Raw genomic sequence first — 19,925 nt, forward strand, 5'->3', positions numbered from 1 at the left:
TTGCTCTGTTCTACTGCGTCTGTCTCTCACGAATGGATCTTTGGTAGATAAGATGGAGGAAGGAGTCATGGGAAGGGATCGGATATAATCAGGACAAGACGTATTGGGTATACAAATTGCTTTATTGCTTGGTAAATAAATTATGGATAAATACTTACAAATGTAGATCACTTAGCCTAGACGCAAACCGTTTACAAAATTTTACTCTGCATCCGGATCTCCGGCTTCTTCCGTGTCTCCGGCCTCTTCCGGAAGATCGGTACTGACCTCAGCCTCCACCTGCAGATCATCCTGCTGCTGCATCAACTCCTCGATGTACTCATCGGCTTCCTGCTCGACCTTGGCCGCTCGCTGTTCCTCCTGAAGTCGCTCCTCGATCTTGGCGAAGAACGCTTCCTCCTCGATCCGTCGCTGTTCCTCGGCGATCCGGGCCTCCTCCTGGCGCTGTTCCTCGGCCAACCGTTCCGCTTCAGCTTTCTCCGCAGCCAAATGCTTCTGGTACTCGGCCTCCGTAACTCGCAGTGCCAACTCGCGATCGCGCTTCTCCTCGGCCGTGCTCGGAACCATGTAGCAGTTGGATTCCCTGGAAGCAGAGAGATCGATTAGTATCGGTGCCTACAAGTATGCAGCCGTGCTTTGTCGAGTCAACATTGTAGCGATCACGTTACTAATATTAGTTGTTTGGGTTATGCAGGCAGCGATCGCTGCCAACTTGTTCAAGTTCCGCATCGTTCAGCTATTCCTGGCCGTCTGCCCGGCGTCAACAGGACGCGTCACTCAATACTCACTTGTAGACCACTTTGCGGCGATCGTTCCATGGCCACAGTCCGTTCCACTTGCCCGGCTGGAAAGAAAAGATCCCCCATCAGTACCTAAACTCGATTGACGTAGATAACCGAACTTACGTTGCGATTAGCCCGCATCCGAGCTTCCCAGTCCAGCATGGCACGATCGGCGTCAGCCACTGTAGTAAAGAAACCATCTACCGGTCAACGGGAGTGTGTAAAGGTCTGTTCCAGGACGTGGACAAACACATAGGGATGGGATAGGACGTAGACGGGATGAGGCGATTGTCGCTCGAAGGGTCGGATGAGAGAGAGAGAGAGATACAGACAGATAGAACAGATATTGCGTCGAACAGGTCATGATCGCACTGCGGTCCCAATGAAGAAGCGTCGATGATCTTTACGACACGGTAAACCGAGCGATCGCTGGATGATCCAGGGTACTTACATGGTTTGAACCAGAAATCTACCGTCATTTCATCTTCGCTGTCCTCCTCAACCTCGCCCCTCACGAAGATCTTCACCGTCCGGCCGGACTCGGCGATCAGCTCCTGGGCTTCGGCCAGGGTCAGCTTGTCCGCGTACGTTTCGTTGATCTTGGTGATCACATCGTTCACCCGGATTCCCGCTCTTCTGGCCAGTCCCTCTCGCTTCACCTGGATCACTGTCAACGGCTCGTACTGATCAACTCCGCCGGTGACCTCGAAACCCCACAGGTTGTCCACAAACGACATGACGCGCTTGTCCAGCGCCGTCGTTCCGCTGATCCGCACATGGTAGTCGCAGTTCTTGAACGACTCGATCGGTGGAAGTGCCGCTTCCTGGGCATCCACTTTAACATCCATCACGATCGACATACTGACCCACTCAAAATCTCAAATGATCACGATTGATCGCACCCAGTTCTAGCTTGGCACGCGCTGCTGTACACCTCCACCGGTTGCCTGTTGATCGTGGATTAAATTTTAGCAAACAAATAAAATTCGCTTTAAAATACCTATTACTCAATGTCACACGATCGCGGCGAAGCAGACGAGCCATCTTCGGTACATCCGGCCGGATGCCGATCAGGACACGAGATCACACTCGATCGCGAGAAAAGTAAAACGCCGTCATGATCATTATCTAATCGCGATCGGGGCGAATTGGCGTGCAAAAGTGATTGATTTCCGTCGTTGGACGTCGGTCACTGACGCGACAGGGCTCGGAACCGTCAATTTGTGACTCTCTTTTCTATAGTGAATTTTTGAAACGAAACTAAAAACATAAGCTAATGCGGTACGGTATGTCCACGCATCCTTTCTCTCCTGTTGATTCTGAGAAATGTGATCCGTTTCCGGTTCCTCTCTGCAGTAAACGCAACGCAGTTGGGCTGGCCGCTGTGATTTTTGTATTACATTTTCGGGTGCACTTAAAGACATTCTAGCATGCTTTCATCGGACTAGCTGCGGCAGTGTTAGATATGATTAGATTAGACTAAACTAAGGAAGTAAGCTTAACTAAAGAAGAAGTAATCAATAACAAAGAAAATATAAAATATCGCATACAGAAATCCTTCCTATATCATTGACGCTAGGCAGGCACATCGGTATAAAAACATCGGTTTGTTCAGTAGTAACTACAGGCAGTGATAAAAAAAGACCGATTTTTTTCAAATCTTGAAAAGTTTTTGAACTGTCAATACTAAAATATGTTCAGTAAAAGTAAAGTAACCGTTTTTGGTCGATGTGCCTTCCGATCGGCAATGATATAGAAAGGACTTTGGTAAGCATAGCTCTATTTCTTCTTGCAAACTCTTGGATTTTCCAATCGGCTCAACACTCTAATACTTTCTACTAAGTTGATTACTTCCTTTCTTCCTTCCTTCCTTATGACATGATTGATTTCACTACTACAAGTGTTGACCAAATGCTGTCGCTGTATTGGTTGCCCATTGCTCATGGTGTTAAAAATAAACAAAACATGATTTATACAATTGTCACTCTCAAACGATCATTCCGCGGCTAATTTTAACCCCCGTATCAATCGTTCGATCATTCTCGTCTACGCCAGGTAACGGAGAGACGGCAGCAGTAGTTTGGATGTCCTTCTTCCGGTCATCAACCAAACCAACTTGTTTCACAGTCGTATCTTTGGTGTGTCCAAACGCCTAACGGTATGCAACCGGGTCGGAAAAGTCCTCAATTTTGTTTGACACGACGACGACGCGACAGGGCAAACGAAAGTTCGAGGCTAGCCTTAGCGCCGCTGAGATGACTCTTTCTCTTGTGTTGGGATTAAAAATAGCGCCATTTTCATAAAAAGGCAGATTTTTGTTCCGTCCTGCTATGTCTCGATGAGAGCAAAGGTTGGTTTTCTTAGCTAGCGTTGAATGTCTTTTTTGGCGATGGCGGAAGGTTGCTTCAGCCCTCTGAGAAATGTAACGCCCCGATCAGTCTGATGGTTGTATTAAACAGGGCTGACGTAAGGCCGATCAGGGCGTTAAATTTCTCAGTGGGAGGGAAAGCACATGTGTTAAGCAGTGACATGGGCTTTGATTTGTCTGGCAGGACAATTTATCACTGCCTCACTAAATTAGGATTCAATTCAATTTCAATCAATTAAAGCCCTTCGTACAATGGTAAGACACACGGAAAACAGATCTATCACCAAATCAGTAGATGGCATTTTAATGCTTTCTTCTAGTGCCTATTTTTACTAATTTGAACCCTCAAAAACTTATAATTTAACTGGTTAAATTTCGCTATTGATAAAAATTGTCTAAAAACGACGAAAAACTTACATTTTTTTATCGTTCGAGGTTAAAATATAAACACAGTCCAGACTGGATTATCCAAAGGTTTGAAAGAAATTTCGGATGATCGAACCATGGAAAAAATATGTTTGCAATTCCGTTGTGAAACTACATACTTTTCGTTTTCCAAGTGACGACACGGCCTACTTCTATCACTGAAATTAACAGTACTAAAAATTACTTTTTGTCATTTCGCAGTGGGACGAAACTGGCCACTTTTCTCTATAAAAAAACAGGATCGAATATTTGTCGATACAAGGGCTGAAATGTTCTACTCTTCAGTACTGAAAAGTTGAACATTTCAGTACTTGTAACAAAATGTTTTACTTTTCAATATAGTTTACAGTTATAGTTTTTTTTGTACGACTCGCGCTTACAAAATCTTCTTTGTGTACAGTAACAAACTTGAATACTTTCAAATTTTGAAGAATAAATAATTGAAAATTGCTAAAAACATGATGACAAATACATTTTTAACGAGTAAATCTACATTTTCAACAAGCCTTAAGGTGTTCTTTTTCATGAAAAAATAGGTTAAAAATTAATTAAATTAATATAAAATACTAGAATACCAAGCAATGATTTTTTTTTAAAATAAATTTGAAGGAGTGAAATATGCCTAAGAGCCTGATAAATTCAGTTAACCTGTCATTATTTGTGTACAAGAGACTATTTTCAAAACAAAAAAAATAATAGCCTGTGATTCAATGATTTATTGCCTTTGTCAAACATAAATCAAAACTGGAGTTTTTTTTTAAAGAACAAATAAATAAAATTAGGGAGCCGTGGCCTTGGCTGACTGGTTACGGTGTTCGCTTTGTAAGCGAATGGTTCTGGGTTCGATTCTCATCTGCTCCCAACGAGAAAGTATAGGAAATATAAATCTTGAAACTCTGAACATGAATGAAAAATCAAAGTCGCTCGAGTCGGGGTTCGATCCCCCGTCCTATGGATTGGTAAGCAAAAATGCTAACCACTAGGCCATCGCGACTTGGTGGGCTATGACTGGAATTAGGAATACTGTTAATATTAACTATATACGCCTTGTCCATAGGGGGATGGCGTCGCTATTTTTAGACCACGTTTTCCACTTTTTCTCCATCGAAACTGACTATTTTATCGACTTCATTTTGCTGGGCGAGATCTATTTTTAGACGATGACTCAGCACTTTTCCACTCTTGCTCTTAAAAAAAACCCAGATGGCAGCACGATGTAACGCCACGTCCCTATTTGGCAAGGGTTCGGAAGATCTAAATAACTTTTGAATCCGATTGATGCATACGTTCTTCAGGGCGGGGCTTGTCGATAAAAGCTGAGGTACCTCGCGCTCGGCTAGCCAGCATAGAAATGAGTCACTGAAGCTAGCCAGAGCTAACACCTTCCAAATGCCTATGCGAGTTATTTGCATGTATAGAATGTAGATCTCAAAAATACATGGAAACAACTCAATTTGTAAGAAGCGGCCGCGTGGTTCCGTTTGGTTGGTTATATAAAAAAAATAAAGTTATTATTATTTTTTAAACCGTCAGAGGTATTCAAAAACACCAAAAGAAAAATAAACAAAAAAGTGTTTATTGGACATTAAAAAAAAAACACCACAAAATCTCTTGATAAATAAAGTGGCCCAAAGTTGGCCATAACCAGAACATATTTTTTTTCGGTTTTCAAAAAAAAAAGTTTATTTCGAAGAATTATAACACATCGTCGTTTGAACCGATTTGAACTGAACTGAACTGAATAGGACTAAAAAAACAAATAATATGACCGTTTGCAAACTAACCTCAGATATTAACATGATATTATAAAGAATTGAAAGTTATAAAGCTTTCACAAGATTGTTTTTAAGTTGCTGTTGTTTGTTTTCAGACAAAATTTAAACTATAAATAATATCATAATTATAGGTTGTTTTTGAAGCATGATGTATTCAGCATATTTTGCTGGAAATGTCTCCATCACAACTCTCAAAGAAATTCTAAATCCTGCGAAAGACGTTTCAGATAATTTTTTTGTTTTTGCTTTGAATCGCCTTCAGACTTGATGGAAAAACTTTAAAATAAAAATAAATAATTGCGTTATGTTATTTGAGGGATTTTTTCGGATAAATGAAGCCACATTGTAGATTTGTTTTTTAAACATGTTTTTATTTTATTTACCATCTAAACTTGTCGTAAGTGTACGGGTATAATGCGTCATTCAACACCAGTATGAGAAAAACAAACTACACGCGCGGTTAACTATTAACTTTGTATCTAAATTCTAAAGTATTACAGCGAGTCTTTGTTCACTCTTTTTTTACCTGCTGTCGTTTGCTTTTATTGAACTAAATCTAGGTATGATGCGGGATCTAAATTCGACTCAAATGACGTGAACTTGTTTTCTTCAGAGGTTGCATATGACTTTCCACAAAATTAGAACAAAGTACTCGACCTAAAGTGCTAGAATGAAAGTATGTGAAGAAGCTTAGAAACTATTTGAATCCTTACAAATCTAAAGAAACACCTGACTCAATCTCGTCTCTCAACAGGAGAGAAGACGACTCTATTAATAGGACCTTTTTTTATCGTTGATTGTTTTCATTTTGGCAAAGTTTATCAAAACATCTGGGGAAAAGGAAGAGGAGGTGTGGACGTACAATATGTACAAACTAGAAGGCTAACCCTTTCAACACGGCGATGCACACTGTTTTGTTGACCGTTGGTGGTGTTATTTCCGGACATCGGACGATTCAGCGGGCACGTGCATCAGGAGAGGGAAAGTATGCCAATCACGAGGAAGTTGGTCGGGACGTCGACGATCGATGAGTAAGATGAAACGAGTGAAATGAGGCATTTTTGTTGAGTAAATGGGGTTTGAGGGATGTTTTTTTTAAGGAAGGGAAAAGGACTTCAATTTTGGTACAAAAAGGCCTTGTCCTTGCGGGGTTGGAAAATGGTTTCGTCGTGCATTACCTTTCGGACGTCCTCCTCGGCGATCACCAGCTCAGGACGCAGCTCGATGCCACATTTGGGTGCGTCCTGGTCGTGGATCAATTTGTACACGTCGCTGTTCTTGATGAAGCTGAGGTCCTTTTCCGGCTTTTGGTACTTGAGGAAGTTGACCCTGGAGGGAGGGGAAATTTAGAGCGTTAGAGATTTGTACTAAATCTTGTACTAAAAACAATAAAATAAACGCAGATTCTGAAGAGTGTTTTGAGGTGGATTGATTGACGACAGGACATTCACAGCCACGAATCCTACCTTATTTGAAGAGCACTTGTTCGAACTTTTCCTTGAGCACGTCGCAGTTGGAGAAGTTTGTTGAGGTTGTTCTTTTTCGGGAAAATAATAATGAATTAACATGACAATATGTGGCGTTTACACAGAAGACATACCGGTAGACCGCGGGTTTGTTCTCCCTGTCCTCGGAAAAGCGGTAGTTCCAGAATTTCACCTAAAACACAAAACCGACTGGTTAGAAGACTGATGATCGATGAGCGTTTTTAGTACGGTGGTGCAAAGAAGCGATTGTGTCATGATGTCTACTTTCTATCATGACAAATTTATTAATTTTTTAGAATTTACTTATTCAGCTAAAAAAAGGTATCATTTCCATTATTATTTTTCTAACCTTATTCAAATGAAATGAAAAATATTCAAAATATACAGAAACAATATTTCTCAACAAATCAAGAATTACAATACTGCTCTTTTGATTGTTTCCAATTTAAAAAAATAGAAATTTGAACTTGTGTTTGATAGTTAGTTTACTGTTTTTGAGAACTGTACAAAAGTCTAATAATTTTGTCTTTTATCAAAAACCAATGTTTAAGAAAAAATAGTTTGTAAAAAACTACAATTTAAATTTACCCGATTATTAGTGTTGATGAAATAGTTGAAAGAGAGGCTAATCCTACTAGTATTTTTTTGACATTCGGAAATTACATTTGAAAGTTAAATTTTAAAATTTAGGAATTTAAATTTTTTTGAATCTTAGAATTTTACAATTTTAGAATTTTAGAATTTTAGAATTTTAGAATTTTAGAATTTTAGAATTTTAGAATTTTAGAATTTTAGAATTTTAGAATTTTAGAATTTTAGAATTTTAGAATTTTAGAATTTTAGAATTTTAGAATTTTAGAATTTTAGAATTTTAGAATTTTAGAATTTTAGAATTTTAGAATTTTAGAATTTTAGAATTTTAGAATTTTAGAATTTTAGAATTTTAGAATTTTTTGAATTTCAGAATTCTCGATTAAATTTTCAAAAGGCCCTATCTGCATAGGAAACCCATGAGGGATAGGTTGTTTTGAAAATTGAATCTAGAATTTTAGAATTTTAGAATTTTAGAATTTTAGAATTATAGAATTTTAGAATTTTAGAATTTTAGAATTTTAGAATTTTAGAATTTTAGAATTTTAGAATTTTAGAATTTTAGAATTTTAGAATTTTAGAATTTTAGAATTTTAGAATTTTAGAATTTTAGAATTTTAGAATTTTAGAATTTTAGAATTTTAGAATTTTAGAATTTTAGAATTTTAGAATTTTAGAATTTTAGAATTTTAGAATTTTAGAATTTTAGAATTTTAGAATTTTAGAATTTTAGAATTTTAGAATTTTAGAATTTTAGAATTTTAGAATTTTAGAATTTTAGAATTTTAGAATTTTAGAATTTTAGAATTTTAGAATTTTAGAATTTTAGAATTTTAGAATTTTAGAATTTTAGAATTTTAGAATTTTAGAATTTTAGAATTTTAGAATTTTAGAATTTTAGAATTTTAGAATTTTAGAATTTTAGAATTTTAGAATTTTAGAATTTTAGAATTTTAGAATTTTAGAATTTTAGAATTTTAGAATTTTAGAATTTTAGAATTTTAGAATTTTAGAATTTTAGAATTTTAGAATTGTAGAATTTTAGAATTTTAGAATTTTAGAATTTTAAAGTTTTAGAATTTTTGAATTTTAGAATTTTAGGGTTTTAGAATTTTTGAATTTTCAAGATAAATTTTCCTATTCTAAATAAAAGTAGACACCACGACTTACGATATGTTCAGCATAAAAGAGTGCGTGTTTCAGTGATGTGGAGTGGAGTGCGTCAAAGTCAGTCACAAAATATGAAAGGGTTAGTACAAAGACACAAGAAAAAAGGGCTCAAAATAGATTCAAACAAAGAATTTCGAATTTGGATCAACAACACACAATTACGAAAGATGGACTATGCGCGAAATCGATCAACAACTTTACCTCTCGTCATAGCCCAGATGCGGACTTTCGTAGTAGTTCCTGTGCAACGGGAAGAAATGATCACATGAGTGGTGGTGGTGGTTGTGGCGATGACCTTGATGACCTGAAAGCAAATCTACCAAAAACAAAAGCGAAAACACTTCTCTTACCCCAGCGTGGTGCCCTGAATCAGTTCCGCCTGCGAGCTGATCACCTCGGCGATAAACTGCTCGTTGAAGGCGTCCTTGGCGTTGCGCCACTTGCGACCCCCGGGCAGGTAGATGGGCCGCTCGGCCGGCACCAGCGGCCCAAACGCGCTGACCGCCTTCTTCTTCTTCTTGACGACCTGCAGCTTGAGCTCGTTCTGGACCGCCGTCCGGGTGTCGCCCGACTGTTGGACACTGCAGGTTCCACCAGCTTGGGACGACTCTTCCGAAGTCTGCGTTGCGCAACGCGGGGTTAGTTGGAGGAAAGGATCATTAGAAGATTGCGGAGGGATCGCCGAATACGGGGTTAGTCGCGACTACAAGCCACCCTTTAGAGACAACGAGGATCGCGCCGGTTTGCAAGAAGAGGGGTGTTGACAGGAAAGTTAAACTCCGGTTTATTTTTTTGTTGGTGATCCCAAGTGTTTCTGTATTGTGGATTTAATTGGTATTGATACATAGTTGGGTCATCTCTACACGGGGAAGAAGCCCGGCGGAGCCGGAACTTGTGGTAGTTGTGACTGTTGTTGTAGCTGTTGTTGCTCTTGTTCTGTTGGTGCTGGTTCAGGGACGATCTCCTCGGAGATCTTCAGTGGCAGTGTAATGTATTCGATCTGTTCCAGGTCGTTGACCACCAGGTAGAAGCGTCGTGCCGTGATCGCCCAATCAACGGTTTGGTATCTAGGCTTCTTGTTTTGCGTGTCATGTTGTAGTTGTCGTTGTTGCGTGTGTGTTGAGTTGGTTGTTGCAGAACATGAAATCGTACATTGAATTATTCCCGCAGGACTTGATCACCCACCACAACAAGGTCACTCCACAAGACGCTTTACTAACCTTATCGTTACGATCGGTCCACTCGATGTCGTGCTCCTTCATTCTTTGTTGTAGCTTCTCGAGCTGTTCCTCGGTGTACTCAATGTGTTCTCCTTCGTCGGAGCTGCCGGTCGACTGTTCGCCCGCTCCCTGCTCGTCTTCCGTTTTTGTAAACGCACTGACCTCGAACGTTTCCGCCACTTCCGGCACGATCTCGGTCACTTCGGCTGCGGAAACTTCTGCGTGAAGAAATGTCGTGTCAATCGTAACGATCGCGATCACTCTCTCTCACACACTCGGTCATCAACTGTTCAAACCCAAGACACGAAGTGCGTCTTGTTCGGAACTTCCTGAATACACTCACTCATTCATACACACACGTTTTGGGGGATGTGATCATGGCTCTTACGGATGAAACAAAAGGCGCATTAAAATGAGATCGGTTATTCGAATACCTGCAGGTCGTGGGGTAACACTCTTGGACTTTCGTTTGGGCTGAGCCAGCGCGGCCAGCTGTTCGGTGAGGGCCGCGATCGTCAGCTGGATCGTGTTCGGCAGGCTGGACAGCGCCTCCAGCTGCTTCTGGACGTTCTGCAGCTGCTCGCGGAACTCCTCGGACGTTTCATCCTCGGAGGACTCCGCCGCCGGACTACCTGCGATCGTGGTGGCGGGACTTGAGTAAGCCATCGAACTCACGGCGGGACTGGCGGAATCGGGATTGCTGGAGGGATCTTGGAAGGGATCATCGGGGTCGTTACCTTCATTACCTGTGGCAGCAGCTGCTGGATCTACCATGACCGGTTCCGCCTCCAGCGTCTTGATCGTCTCAACCTCGGCCTCCGTCCTTTCGTTCAAGTACTCGTCGTAGAACGGCACTGGCTCCGGCTCCGGTTCCGGCTCCTAAGATCAAACACGATCAACGATCACTTCGCGACTACACCGACCAACCAACCAACGGGTTGACCTTCACCGCAAGACTGACAAACGGACACGAACCAACGAACGAACGAACGATCGAGACACTTACCGGTGACTTGGGTGGCTTGTAGTCGGGCGCGACCTTCGGTTTCGGCTGTTTTACGATCCGTACCTGGTAGCGTTCCGACGCCGGACACGTCTCGCGTTCCTTCTCCTCGCGCGTCTTCGGCGGTGGTCGCGACGGCTTCTGCATGAACGTCGTCCACTTCTTGTCCCCCTCCTCGTCCTCCGTTTGCACGAGCTCGCTGTTCAGCGTCTTGAACACCTCGCTCTGCTTGAACACCCCGGCCGTCGGGATCATCTTGTTGAAGTTGACGCTGTCAGCGGATCAAATCCACGTATTAGCGCTGATTCATCCCCCACAAAACGTGAACTACTCACCCAATGATGTTGTGCTGCTTGAGGACTTCGGCTTCGCCGGACATGATCTCGGCGATCTGCTCGTCCGTGATCGGAACGTCCGGGATCTTTTCCTCGATTTCGCGCTCTTCGGTGGTGGTGGTGGTGGTCGGTTGATCCGACAAATAGTTGGTGTTGGCGGAGGAGGACGGAGTCCAGAAGGGTTTTGGCGTGCGGTTGATGTACTCGACTTCGCCGACGGTGCCCGGGGTGCGTTCCTTGACGACGGCACGCTGCTGCGGAGGGATCTCGCGGGCTCTGTGGAAATGTTTATATTTTTAGTTGTTTTTTCTTCATTGACGTGAAGAAAGCTGATTCGAGTTCAATTTAAATCAAATTCTCAATTTTCGAACTGCCAATAACAAAATCTTCAAAAAATACCTATTTATACAAAGATTTTTAAAATTTCCATTACTTTTTTGAAACACAATATGAGTGCGATTTTTTTTATTTTCAAAAAAATATGGTATTTTGTTAATATATTAGATTTGAACACAAAAAACCCATATATTGCAAAAATCCATTCAAAAATTTGCGTCGTCTGATACACATATTTCAAATTGTAACAAAAAGGGTACTTCGTGAATATTTTAGTATTCTACGTACCCCGTTTTATACTAATCATACAGATTAAGGAACAATGAGTATTAAAAAAAATTTGTACCGTAATCTGGGGTGAATCCAGACTGTAGTCCGAATAGGGACAGCAGTTTTTAGACCACTTAAAGCTTTTAAATTTGGAAATGGATGTACACATTTTGTTGGTCTGAGTCTGTTCTAACCGAAACCAACCAGAAAAATCACAATATTGTGCTCCAACATGGTTAATACTGCTGTCCCAATTCGCCCCATGTGTCCCGATTGACCCCAGTTTACGGTACCGTGATTTTTAGTTTACACCGAAAACTTAATATTGCGTAATTTTTTTCTAAATGCTTTTATGTTGCGAATGTACCTTTACAAAATGTTGGGTCTGCGAAAATTTGAGCATTCCCAGAAAGGTTTTTTGCGAATTACTCAGAATCATTTCAAAATTTGTTAAGTACATTTATTTTTTTCCAATGTTCATGTTAAAATGTGAATTAAAAAAAATGATTATTTTATTTAGAGCATACCTATTTTTATCCAAATTTCCACCTAATTATTCAGAAACTTCCGTTTTCAAGATTCATATGTAGAAACTTTTTTTTTTGGATTGACAATAGGGTGGTCCAAATTCGGGTACCCCCCGGTGCGATCAAAGATCAAAAATTCACTAGTCTAAATTACAAATTTGAGTTCATTCTGACCACGGGAACCCATCCCTGTAGGCCCTTGAAGTTTGGATGGGAAAATTGGCAAAATGTATGGAGTAAAGAAACTGTTTTTATTTTTATTTTTTCATCAGAGGGCGCAATAGTTGACCGATCCTAACCCTTCTAGGAAGTATGATATTCATTAAATTTGGAACAACTTTTTCATATTTGCAATTTAGGCTAGTGACGGGTCAATCTTTGACTTCAGAGGGTAGCACCGGAGGGTAGCTGGATTTGGACCACCCTAAAGGCCAGCTGTCAAATTTTATGGAAACTTGTATGGAGGGACCAATGAAGAAACATGGTTTCTTTGGTCATGTAGAAGGCCTTTGAGAATATAAATTGAGAATATATCTTTTATACATTTGTGTTGAATTTTACCTATTTCATCGTCGTTTTTGACTTTGGAAATGTAAAAAAAAAATGGAAAAAATAAATCTCATCAGCTTTTGCGATTTTTGATATTTCAATAACTTTACAAAGGTTTGTGAACGTTTTTACAATTGAAAATTGTTAGTAATTTTTTGAGACAAATTGAAAGAAAGAGACACAAACTCATTTGTCAAATATGAATCGATCTCAAAAGTTTTTATTTTAATTTATTGCAAAATTTATGTTTTGAGAACAAGTTATACTTGTGCTTTTTTGTTTTTGGAGGAAAAAAATTAAGGCGAAAAGAAATATTTTATGAAGGCCTTACAAAGAAGACATTTTTAATACATTTAATGTATAAAATGAAGAATCTACCGTACTAGACATGATTTAAAAAGTTAACGGTCGTTTCGAAACATTTAAGAAATACAGCACTTGATCGGTAACTAGGTTGTTAAAGTAACCCAATTAACGAATACTGCTCCCTAACTGGGCTGATCGAAAAATTACGAGGGGAACATCGATGCATTATATTTTCTCAACAAATAATTGAAATACAGAGAAACCTCTTTTTACGCGGTGGCGTTACGCTTTTTATTTCGTCGATTTCTCTAAAACCATACAATTATAACCAACCAATTAGAAAAACGTAACGCATCGCGTAAAAAGAGGTTTCTCTGTAATAGTAACTCAAAAATATTTCCAGACAAGGGAATCGATGAAACACCTTATAATGTTCATTCATTCATTCATTCATTTTTATTAGGTTGCTTAAACAATAAAATTGGTGCAGTTGTTATCCTGAGCTGATATATGGACTACCTTTCAACAGCTGATTTGTTCGAAATGGGGAGAGAGTTTACTGGTACTAAGTAGAACGAATTGGACAGAGAAGGAAAAAAATTGCAAAAATAACCTTCGAAATAGCTAACACCTTATAATGTGGCTCTCTTAAACCTTGCAGTTTCATCAACGGATCCACAGGTGTGTATCGTTCGACAAGACTCTGCCTCTCGGGTCTCCTAAGTGGGAAGGAATGGAATGGAAGCTAGAATTTTTGTAAGCCAGTGCTTCTCCATATTTTTTTTTTCGCAAAAAATAATACATTTAAAATATCGACAATTCACGAAACCAAAAAACTAACCTCAAAATTCCGAGCACGAACCGGTTCCCGGCGCAGGCCAACAGCTGGTGGGCATCGTAGTACGACAGGTTGCTCGTGGGGATGTCATTGATGCGAACCACGACGTCACCGATCGACATGCCAACCTCCTCGGCGATACTTCCGGGTAGAATCTGCGAGCGAGAAGACAAAAGAAAGTGTGTGCGTGCGTTTTAATTGAGATTGTGGGGTTATTTTTAAAACACTTGTTCGATCTCGACTACGTGACACGATCGCGAATCAATATGTCAATCACTTTGCACACTTTGAGGTTAGGTTGGGATTCTTTGACAGTAGCAGCAGCAGCTGATCGCGAAAAATTCAAGATGGCGACCCGTTTTCGGTTTGCAAAATTTCAATAAGAAATCCTTAGATTGATAGATTGTTGCATCGCATCGAAGGCCAAACTATTTCCGAGGTGTGTCCTCGAAGTTCGGTGGCGTCCTAGCGTCATGGGAAACACCTTGATGATGGCATCAATGGCGTGAAAGCGAAGGCATGGCCTTTTTCCTTCGGTTGAAGATCGCGATCGCGTTATGTAACCTTGGCAAATTTTCCTCTCGTTGAACCTTTTCGAGCTTTAAGTTTTTGTTTTTTAGGATTTCTACACGATCTTCAGCATTTCAAGACTTTTAAACATTACATAATCACCAAGTTTTCACCGATTTCTTAGAAACTCACTCTCACGACCTGCAACGGAACGTCAAAATCCGCTCCACCGACCATTTTGAACCCAAACGGGGTCGTATTGTCGTATCGGGCTAGTGCGATATCCAGAACCATGTTGACGGCTTAGTGGTCCACCTTTTCAACAGCACTTTTCCAAACTTTTCTCAAATTAAAACGACTTTCGAAAAGATTTCCAACCAACTGTCCAACTTTGAACCACCTTTCTCGATCAACGGGCTGCGACTTAATGACGACTAGCCGAATGGCCAACTTTTAGGCCGTTTCGAGATCGGTCGAGGGTCAGCTCAGGATCAACCAACCGAATGACGATCAACGAGTCGATTGATCTTCGTTGGGTGGGAAATTCATCCGATGAACCTCCCCTCGAATCACGTGGCTTTTGTTTAGTAAACACTTTGAGTTTTAGCGTGGTTTGAGGGGGTTCTTGTTGTAGATCATCGCGTCAACAGGTAGCTTTGGCTGAGTCACAGTCGAGATCGAGCGACGCGATCGACGGATTTAGTTGTGGCTTTCACTTTCTAGACGGGCCGTTTAAATTTAGGATCTTGTTGATTAGAAATGGTTTGTGAGTACAGCAGAAGGGCATTTGTGTTCTGTGGGTGATTTATTTTGATCAAATTTGATGCGCAATATAAGACATTGTAGCAATTAGTTCTAAGCTTTTATTGGTGAACATTAATAGAACATTTCAATTTCAATTTCAATTTCAAAAAAAAAAAAAAAAACAAAAAAAAAAACAAAAAAAAAACAAACTATTTTATTTCAAACTAATTAATAATGTTAGATTTGGGCTCCCTTAACACGCTCCAATCGACAGAACTAAATTTAGGTGAATTCCCTGCCAATAAATAAAATTATAAATTTCGGGTAAAGATGCTATAATCTCATCTGAAGTAACCATCCTTTAAAAAGCCGACTCGGTCCTAACCAGGTCCCAGTACCGAAAAGGACATAATAAAAATAATTTTATGAAAAAAAAAACCATCCTTAAAGCATTAACTTCAAACACTTAAAATACCTTAACTACTTCAAACATTAAAAATACCTAAACTACCTCAAACACTTATAATAACTAAAATACAAAAAAAAGCTAAAAATACTTGTAATGTGTGAAATACTTTAAATGATTTAATAACTTGGAATACATGGAATTGTTGAATTCCTTTAATTACTTGAATACTATTTCTGAAACATCATATAATTAAGTCATCAAAATACTTAAAACACTTTGAATATAAAAAAATCCTACAGATTTCAAGAACAAAGTACTAGATATTTTTGTCTTTTTTTCTGAAAGAGCACACGAGTTCAACCAAATTGTGTCATTAATTACTTTAAATACTTGAAAAATACAATTAATAAATTACAATAATGTCATACAGTTCTTGAAAATATTTTAAATGCATAAAATACTTAAAATATCAAAATGCTTTGAAGCACATACTCATTGCCTTAAAAAATTATAATAATAATTCTAAAGTAAAAATAATAATAAAAACATTTTGAACATAAAAATAAAAACCTTTAAAAAACATTTGCTTTGCTGTGTTCTTTTTTAAATGTTTTCAAAATTATTTTCTTTCCAGTTTTAGTTTTTTCAGCTGTTTGATTACGTTAAAATTGGCATTAAAACAAACAATTACTTTAGCATTTCTAACATTCCTTGTCACTCCTGCGAGATCTTCAGTCTGACATGGTGGGCGTCTCTGATGACTAGGTTTACCGAGTTGAGAACATCTTTAGATTCTTTAACCGCCGACAGAGTAACTGCAAATGGGTTGAAAATTGAACTTTTAGAGTGATATTTATTTAGTATCCACATTTTTATGCGAAGATGGCGTTCGAATTGTGAACGCCCGAAACGTCAATGTCACGCGGTGGTACCAACATTAAGAAAAAAGTGTGCCATGGCATGACAGCCCCATTTTTTTCTAATGTTGGTGCTACTGAGCGATTTTGACATTTGGGACGTTCACAATTCAAACGCCATCTTCGCTTAAAAACCTGGATACATTCTAATTTGCTTATATAAAATGGCGTAGGACTACGCATACATGTTGCAGAGTATTTTTTCAGAGATTTTGATTAAGATTTGTTTTTTTTTTTGTAAAAGAGAATCCTCTATTTTTAATCTAAAATTAACTTTAAATTATTAAACGGTGTTGCTTCATGTAAGGGGCCAGACACTAATTGAATTACTGTACCAAAGGTTCAAACCGCTTAATCTGAGTTCAATCTTGTTAAATATATCACCCGAAAATCTAGCCCATTGCGCAAAATTTCCATCCCCTTTCATCATTTGCGTTGAACCAGTAGCTTCCGGATCACCCTGTGCTTCGACAAAAACTTCAATTTTGTTTGAAAGACTGTACCCGGTCCAGCACCAGTACTACCATGCCCGGTTCCGCACACACAGTCGCAAACCATGTGGCTATACATGAAAACTCATAATCAAAATAAAGAACCCCGGTTTTGTATACAAACAAATGCGAACTCTTTTTTTTTTTTTTTTTGTTTCTGTCATACGACTGCTGAGACCATAGTTGGTCCATCTCGCAAATGCGAACTCTTGGAGAGTGTCTGGATGTCGTCGTCGGTGACTGTACTCTCTCATTCACTTGGGCGCACTCGGAGCACGTTCAGTGTCGTTTTCCCTCGCAAAATCCGGTTTCTTACGTGTCGATTCCCGTTGCACACCCTGTGCAATCCGATATAGTGCCGATTTGGGGCCGTTTTCGTTAGTGCTGTGCTTTTGAATGTGTATTTCGTGTCGATTTTGGTCCAGATTGCGCCCAAAATCTGAACGGCGGCCGCCATTTTGAAACGTCGACTTTCATTGTCCCGGCAAAATTAATGTCAAAGAACTTTGACAGCGCGCACGTCAAATCCGCGAGGGGTGTCACACGGTGCGATTTTGGGCGGTAATCAGTTTTGGTGAGGTGTTGCGTAAGTGGATCTTATTGGGGATTAATTTGGTGGATCCCAGTTGGAAACCGGAGCAAGAATTGACCGCAGATTGGCGCTGACCAGTTGGAAATTTTCCGGTCAGCTCGAGAACGAACAGGAAACCCAACTTGTGTACGGTGAATGAGTGCTCGAGGGGGAAGACACTCACACGCACACAGCTACAAACTGGTTCGCGCGGGAACCAATCAGCGACGAGGAAGGCATTGAAGTTCGTTACGCGGCACACCAATACAGCCAGATCGCAGTAGGCGCGTGTGTGAGTGCGTACGGGGCAACGTTCTAGTAGGGACTGCCGGGATGTTGGTGTTTCCCTCCGTTCCTAAACTTTAGTCGAGTACGAGAGCCGGTTCGTATGAAGTGTGTGCAGAGCGCGCGCGAACGACCACGACCAGAACCCCAGAAACGACGACGACGGTGGCGACGAACTGCGGCAGAGAGGCGAAACTAGGCCCCTCAGACAAGGATAATCCCGCGTGATCTAGTAGGCCTCCCCTTCACGTTTGTTGTGTGTTGTGTGTGTTTGTACGTCTCTGCAAGAAGAAGAGTGCATGTAACTAGGCAACCATCACCATAACTACCTCGTCTCGGTACCTTCATCCCCTGTTCATCAACGTTCTGGAAGATCGTTCTTTCCGGGAAGTGCGCGCCTATGTGAATTGGTTTTTGTTTTGTTCCCCATCGTGCCCATTGGAAATAAATAACAAAAAATAAAATTAAAGAGCGAAGAAGATAAGCCGAAACCCGAAGTGAGCGCGCTAATGAGCAAAAGGAGGGGAAAACGTGAAAAAAATCCTGCTGGCGGAAATATAATCCCAAAAGTCAATTAATTCTTACGGGAATACAACAACCTTTTCTACGACAACAAAGTGTATGTGATCTGTGTTTTTTAAGGCGCCCAAAATGTTTGAACTAGAGGAGATGAGTAGTGGATTCCACGACGTGTTACTCAACAAATACAATGTAAGTATTGAAAACCCTGATTTTTTGTGGTGTTAAAGATTTGATAAGTATTACTTAAGTCAACTTTTGTAAGAGTTTTGAATGTGTTCTACAAGATTCCACCAACATATAAAATATATAAAGTAGTTGGATAAAGTTTCAAACTATTATAACTTTAAAGGAGCGTAAAGCTCCCAAAAAGAAGACCATTAACCTCCCGCTCGTCCTATTTACCTCGTGGGAACAATTCCGGCACAATCCCGCCGACCAAACTCCATCAAACGTCCAAATGAAGTTCAAGGCCAGAAAGCCGGTCGTTCGTATTTTTATGTCTAGTTTTGCCTACTCCACGAATCCCGAATCGCGCTCTGTTGCTCTTTCTCGCTTGCGCTCGCGAGGTCGTCGTGAGCAGCACAACCCCAACAAATCATCAAAGTAGTCGTCGTGCCGGCTCTTCTAATGTTGCGAAAAAGCACGTGCTTTTTCGTCTACTTGCCTCCTGTTCGCTGGTTGTCAACCAAACAAAGTTATTACGTCAAAGTTGAGTTTGGACAACCAGAATATAGGTATAAAAAATTCTCAAATATCATTTCTTTACTTTAAAAATGATTAGAATCGCCTCCAATTTAGAAAATAATCAAATATCTGATTTTTTCAGATTTTCACCTGTTAACGTAGGACTACGTTTTTCTATGAAAACAATCTTTTTTCTTAAATGCATAAAATCGTAGAAAAAAAAACTAAATCTGATAGAAATTTGAGGAGGAATATATATATTTTAAATTTTGAATTAAAATTTCATGAATAAATAATGTTGGTAAATGGATGGTCCCTTAGCAATTTTCTACATTTTTGCAAATCTTTAATTCAAACAAATTTGGAGGCTGTCCGTACAAAAATGCTGTGATATGTAATATAAAAATTTTAAACAGAAAACGAATTTCGCGAGATTTTGTTAAAATGCACCGTTTTTGATAATATTCTTTGTTATGCTAAAATAAACAAATATTTAAAAATAGTGTTCATCAACGATCACATCGATGATACTTAAAGTCTAAAAATAGGTCAAGGTCTGGTTCTTGACCTCGGAATTTGGCATGCATCAAAAAGTCATTCTTTGTTGACGTAGGACTACATTTTACGATCCTATTTTTTAAAATATTCAACAATATACTTTTTTTGAATATTTTTAACTTGATTTTAACAAAACAGACCTGATTTCACAATTCCCTACTAAATAAGTCTAACGGACCGGCATCGTCGTCACTCAAAATATTGACACAAATATTCGTCACCTCGGCTCTTTTTCTACATAAAAAGCCGCT

At 39.6% G+C, this 19,925-nt stretch overlaps 3 protein-coding genes and 1 long non-coding RNA gene across 12 annotated transcripts in view; 1 reads left to right on the plus strand and 3 right to left on the minus strand.

The window, feature by feature from the left end:
• Positions 1-19,925, plus strand: part of LOC120425752 (forkhead box protein A2-A) — a 61,403-nt gene that overhangs the window by 16,943 nt on the left and 24,535 nt on the right. Inside the window, exons 1-2 of one of the 4 annotated variants that reach the window (XM_039590360.2) lie at positions 17,298-17,640; positions 18,381-18,621. The exons of 2 other annotated variants lie outside the window; for them this stretch is intronic. In XM_039590360.2, the coding sequence (XP_039446294.1) occupies positions 18,562-18,621 (60 nt within the window). In that variant the 5' untranslated portion in view covers positions 17,298-17,640; positions 18,381-18,561. Of the gene's footprint in view, positions 1-17,297; positions 18,622-19,925 lie in introns of those variants that run through there. One more of the 4 variants, XM_039590359.2, reaches the window with a different exon arrangement.
• On the minus strand, positions 104-1,763 carry LOC120425755 (caldesmon-like). Of its 2 annotated transcripts, none has more exons than XM_039590370.2 (4): positions 1,234-1,763; positions 906-964; positions 789-844; positions 104-583 (listed from the first exon to the last, which is right to left on the minus strand). In XM_039590370.2, the coding sequence occupies exons 1-4, from the start codon at positions 1,640-1,642 to the stop codon at positions 202-204; spliced, it is 906 nt and encodes a 301-aa protein (XP_039446304.1). In that variant the 5' UTR covers positions 1,643-1,763; the 3' UTR covers positions 104-201. The 2 variants fall into 2 exon arrangements, with proteins under 2 accessions (XP_039446304.1, XP_039446303.1); XM_039590369.1 differs by having other exon boundaries at positions 906-982.
• On the minus strand, positions 5,719-14,932 carry LOC120425753 (proteoglycan 4-like). 5 transcript variants are annotated; one of them, XM_039590364.2, is made up of 10 exons: positions 14,686-14,932; positions 13,987-14,138; positions 11,158-11,433; positions 10,826-11,093; positions 10,557-10,698; positions 10,254-10,451; positions 9,820-10,037; positions 8,950-9,218; positions 6,530-6,680; positions 5,719-6,260 (listed from the first exon to the last, which is right to left on the minus strand). In XM_039590364.2, the coding sequence occupies exons 1-10, from the start codon at positions 14,785-14,787 to the stop codon at positions 6,243-6,245; spliced, it is 1,794 nt and encodes a 597-aa protein (XP_039446298.1). In that variant the 5' UTR covers positions 14,788-14,932; the 3' UTR covers positions 5,719-6,242. The 5 variants fall into 5 exon arrangements, with proteins under 5 accessions (XP_039446298.1, XP_039446296.1, XP_039446295.1 ...); XM_039590362.2 differs by having other exon boundaries at positions 5,719-6,680; positions 10,566-10,698; XM_039590361.2 differs by having other exon boundaries at positions 5,719-6,680.
• Positions 6,827-8,794, minus strand: LOC128093510 (uncharacterized). The gene is made up of 3 exons (XR_008212547.1): positions 8,600-8,794; positions 6,952-7,010; positions 6,827-6,888 (listed from the first exon to the last, which is right to left on the minus strand). It is a non-coding gene; the product is annotated as an uncharacterized LOC128093510 (long non-coding RNA).

The sequence above is a fragment of the Culex pipiens genome, chromosome 1 (assembly GCF_016801865.2).
Source record: "Culex pipiens pallens isolate TS chromosome 1, TS_CPP_V2, whole genome shotgun sequence".
Taxonomy (NCBI): Eukaryota; Metazoa; Arthropoda; class Insecta; order Diptera; family Culicidae; genus Culex; species Culex pipiens.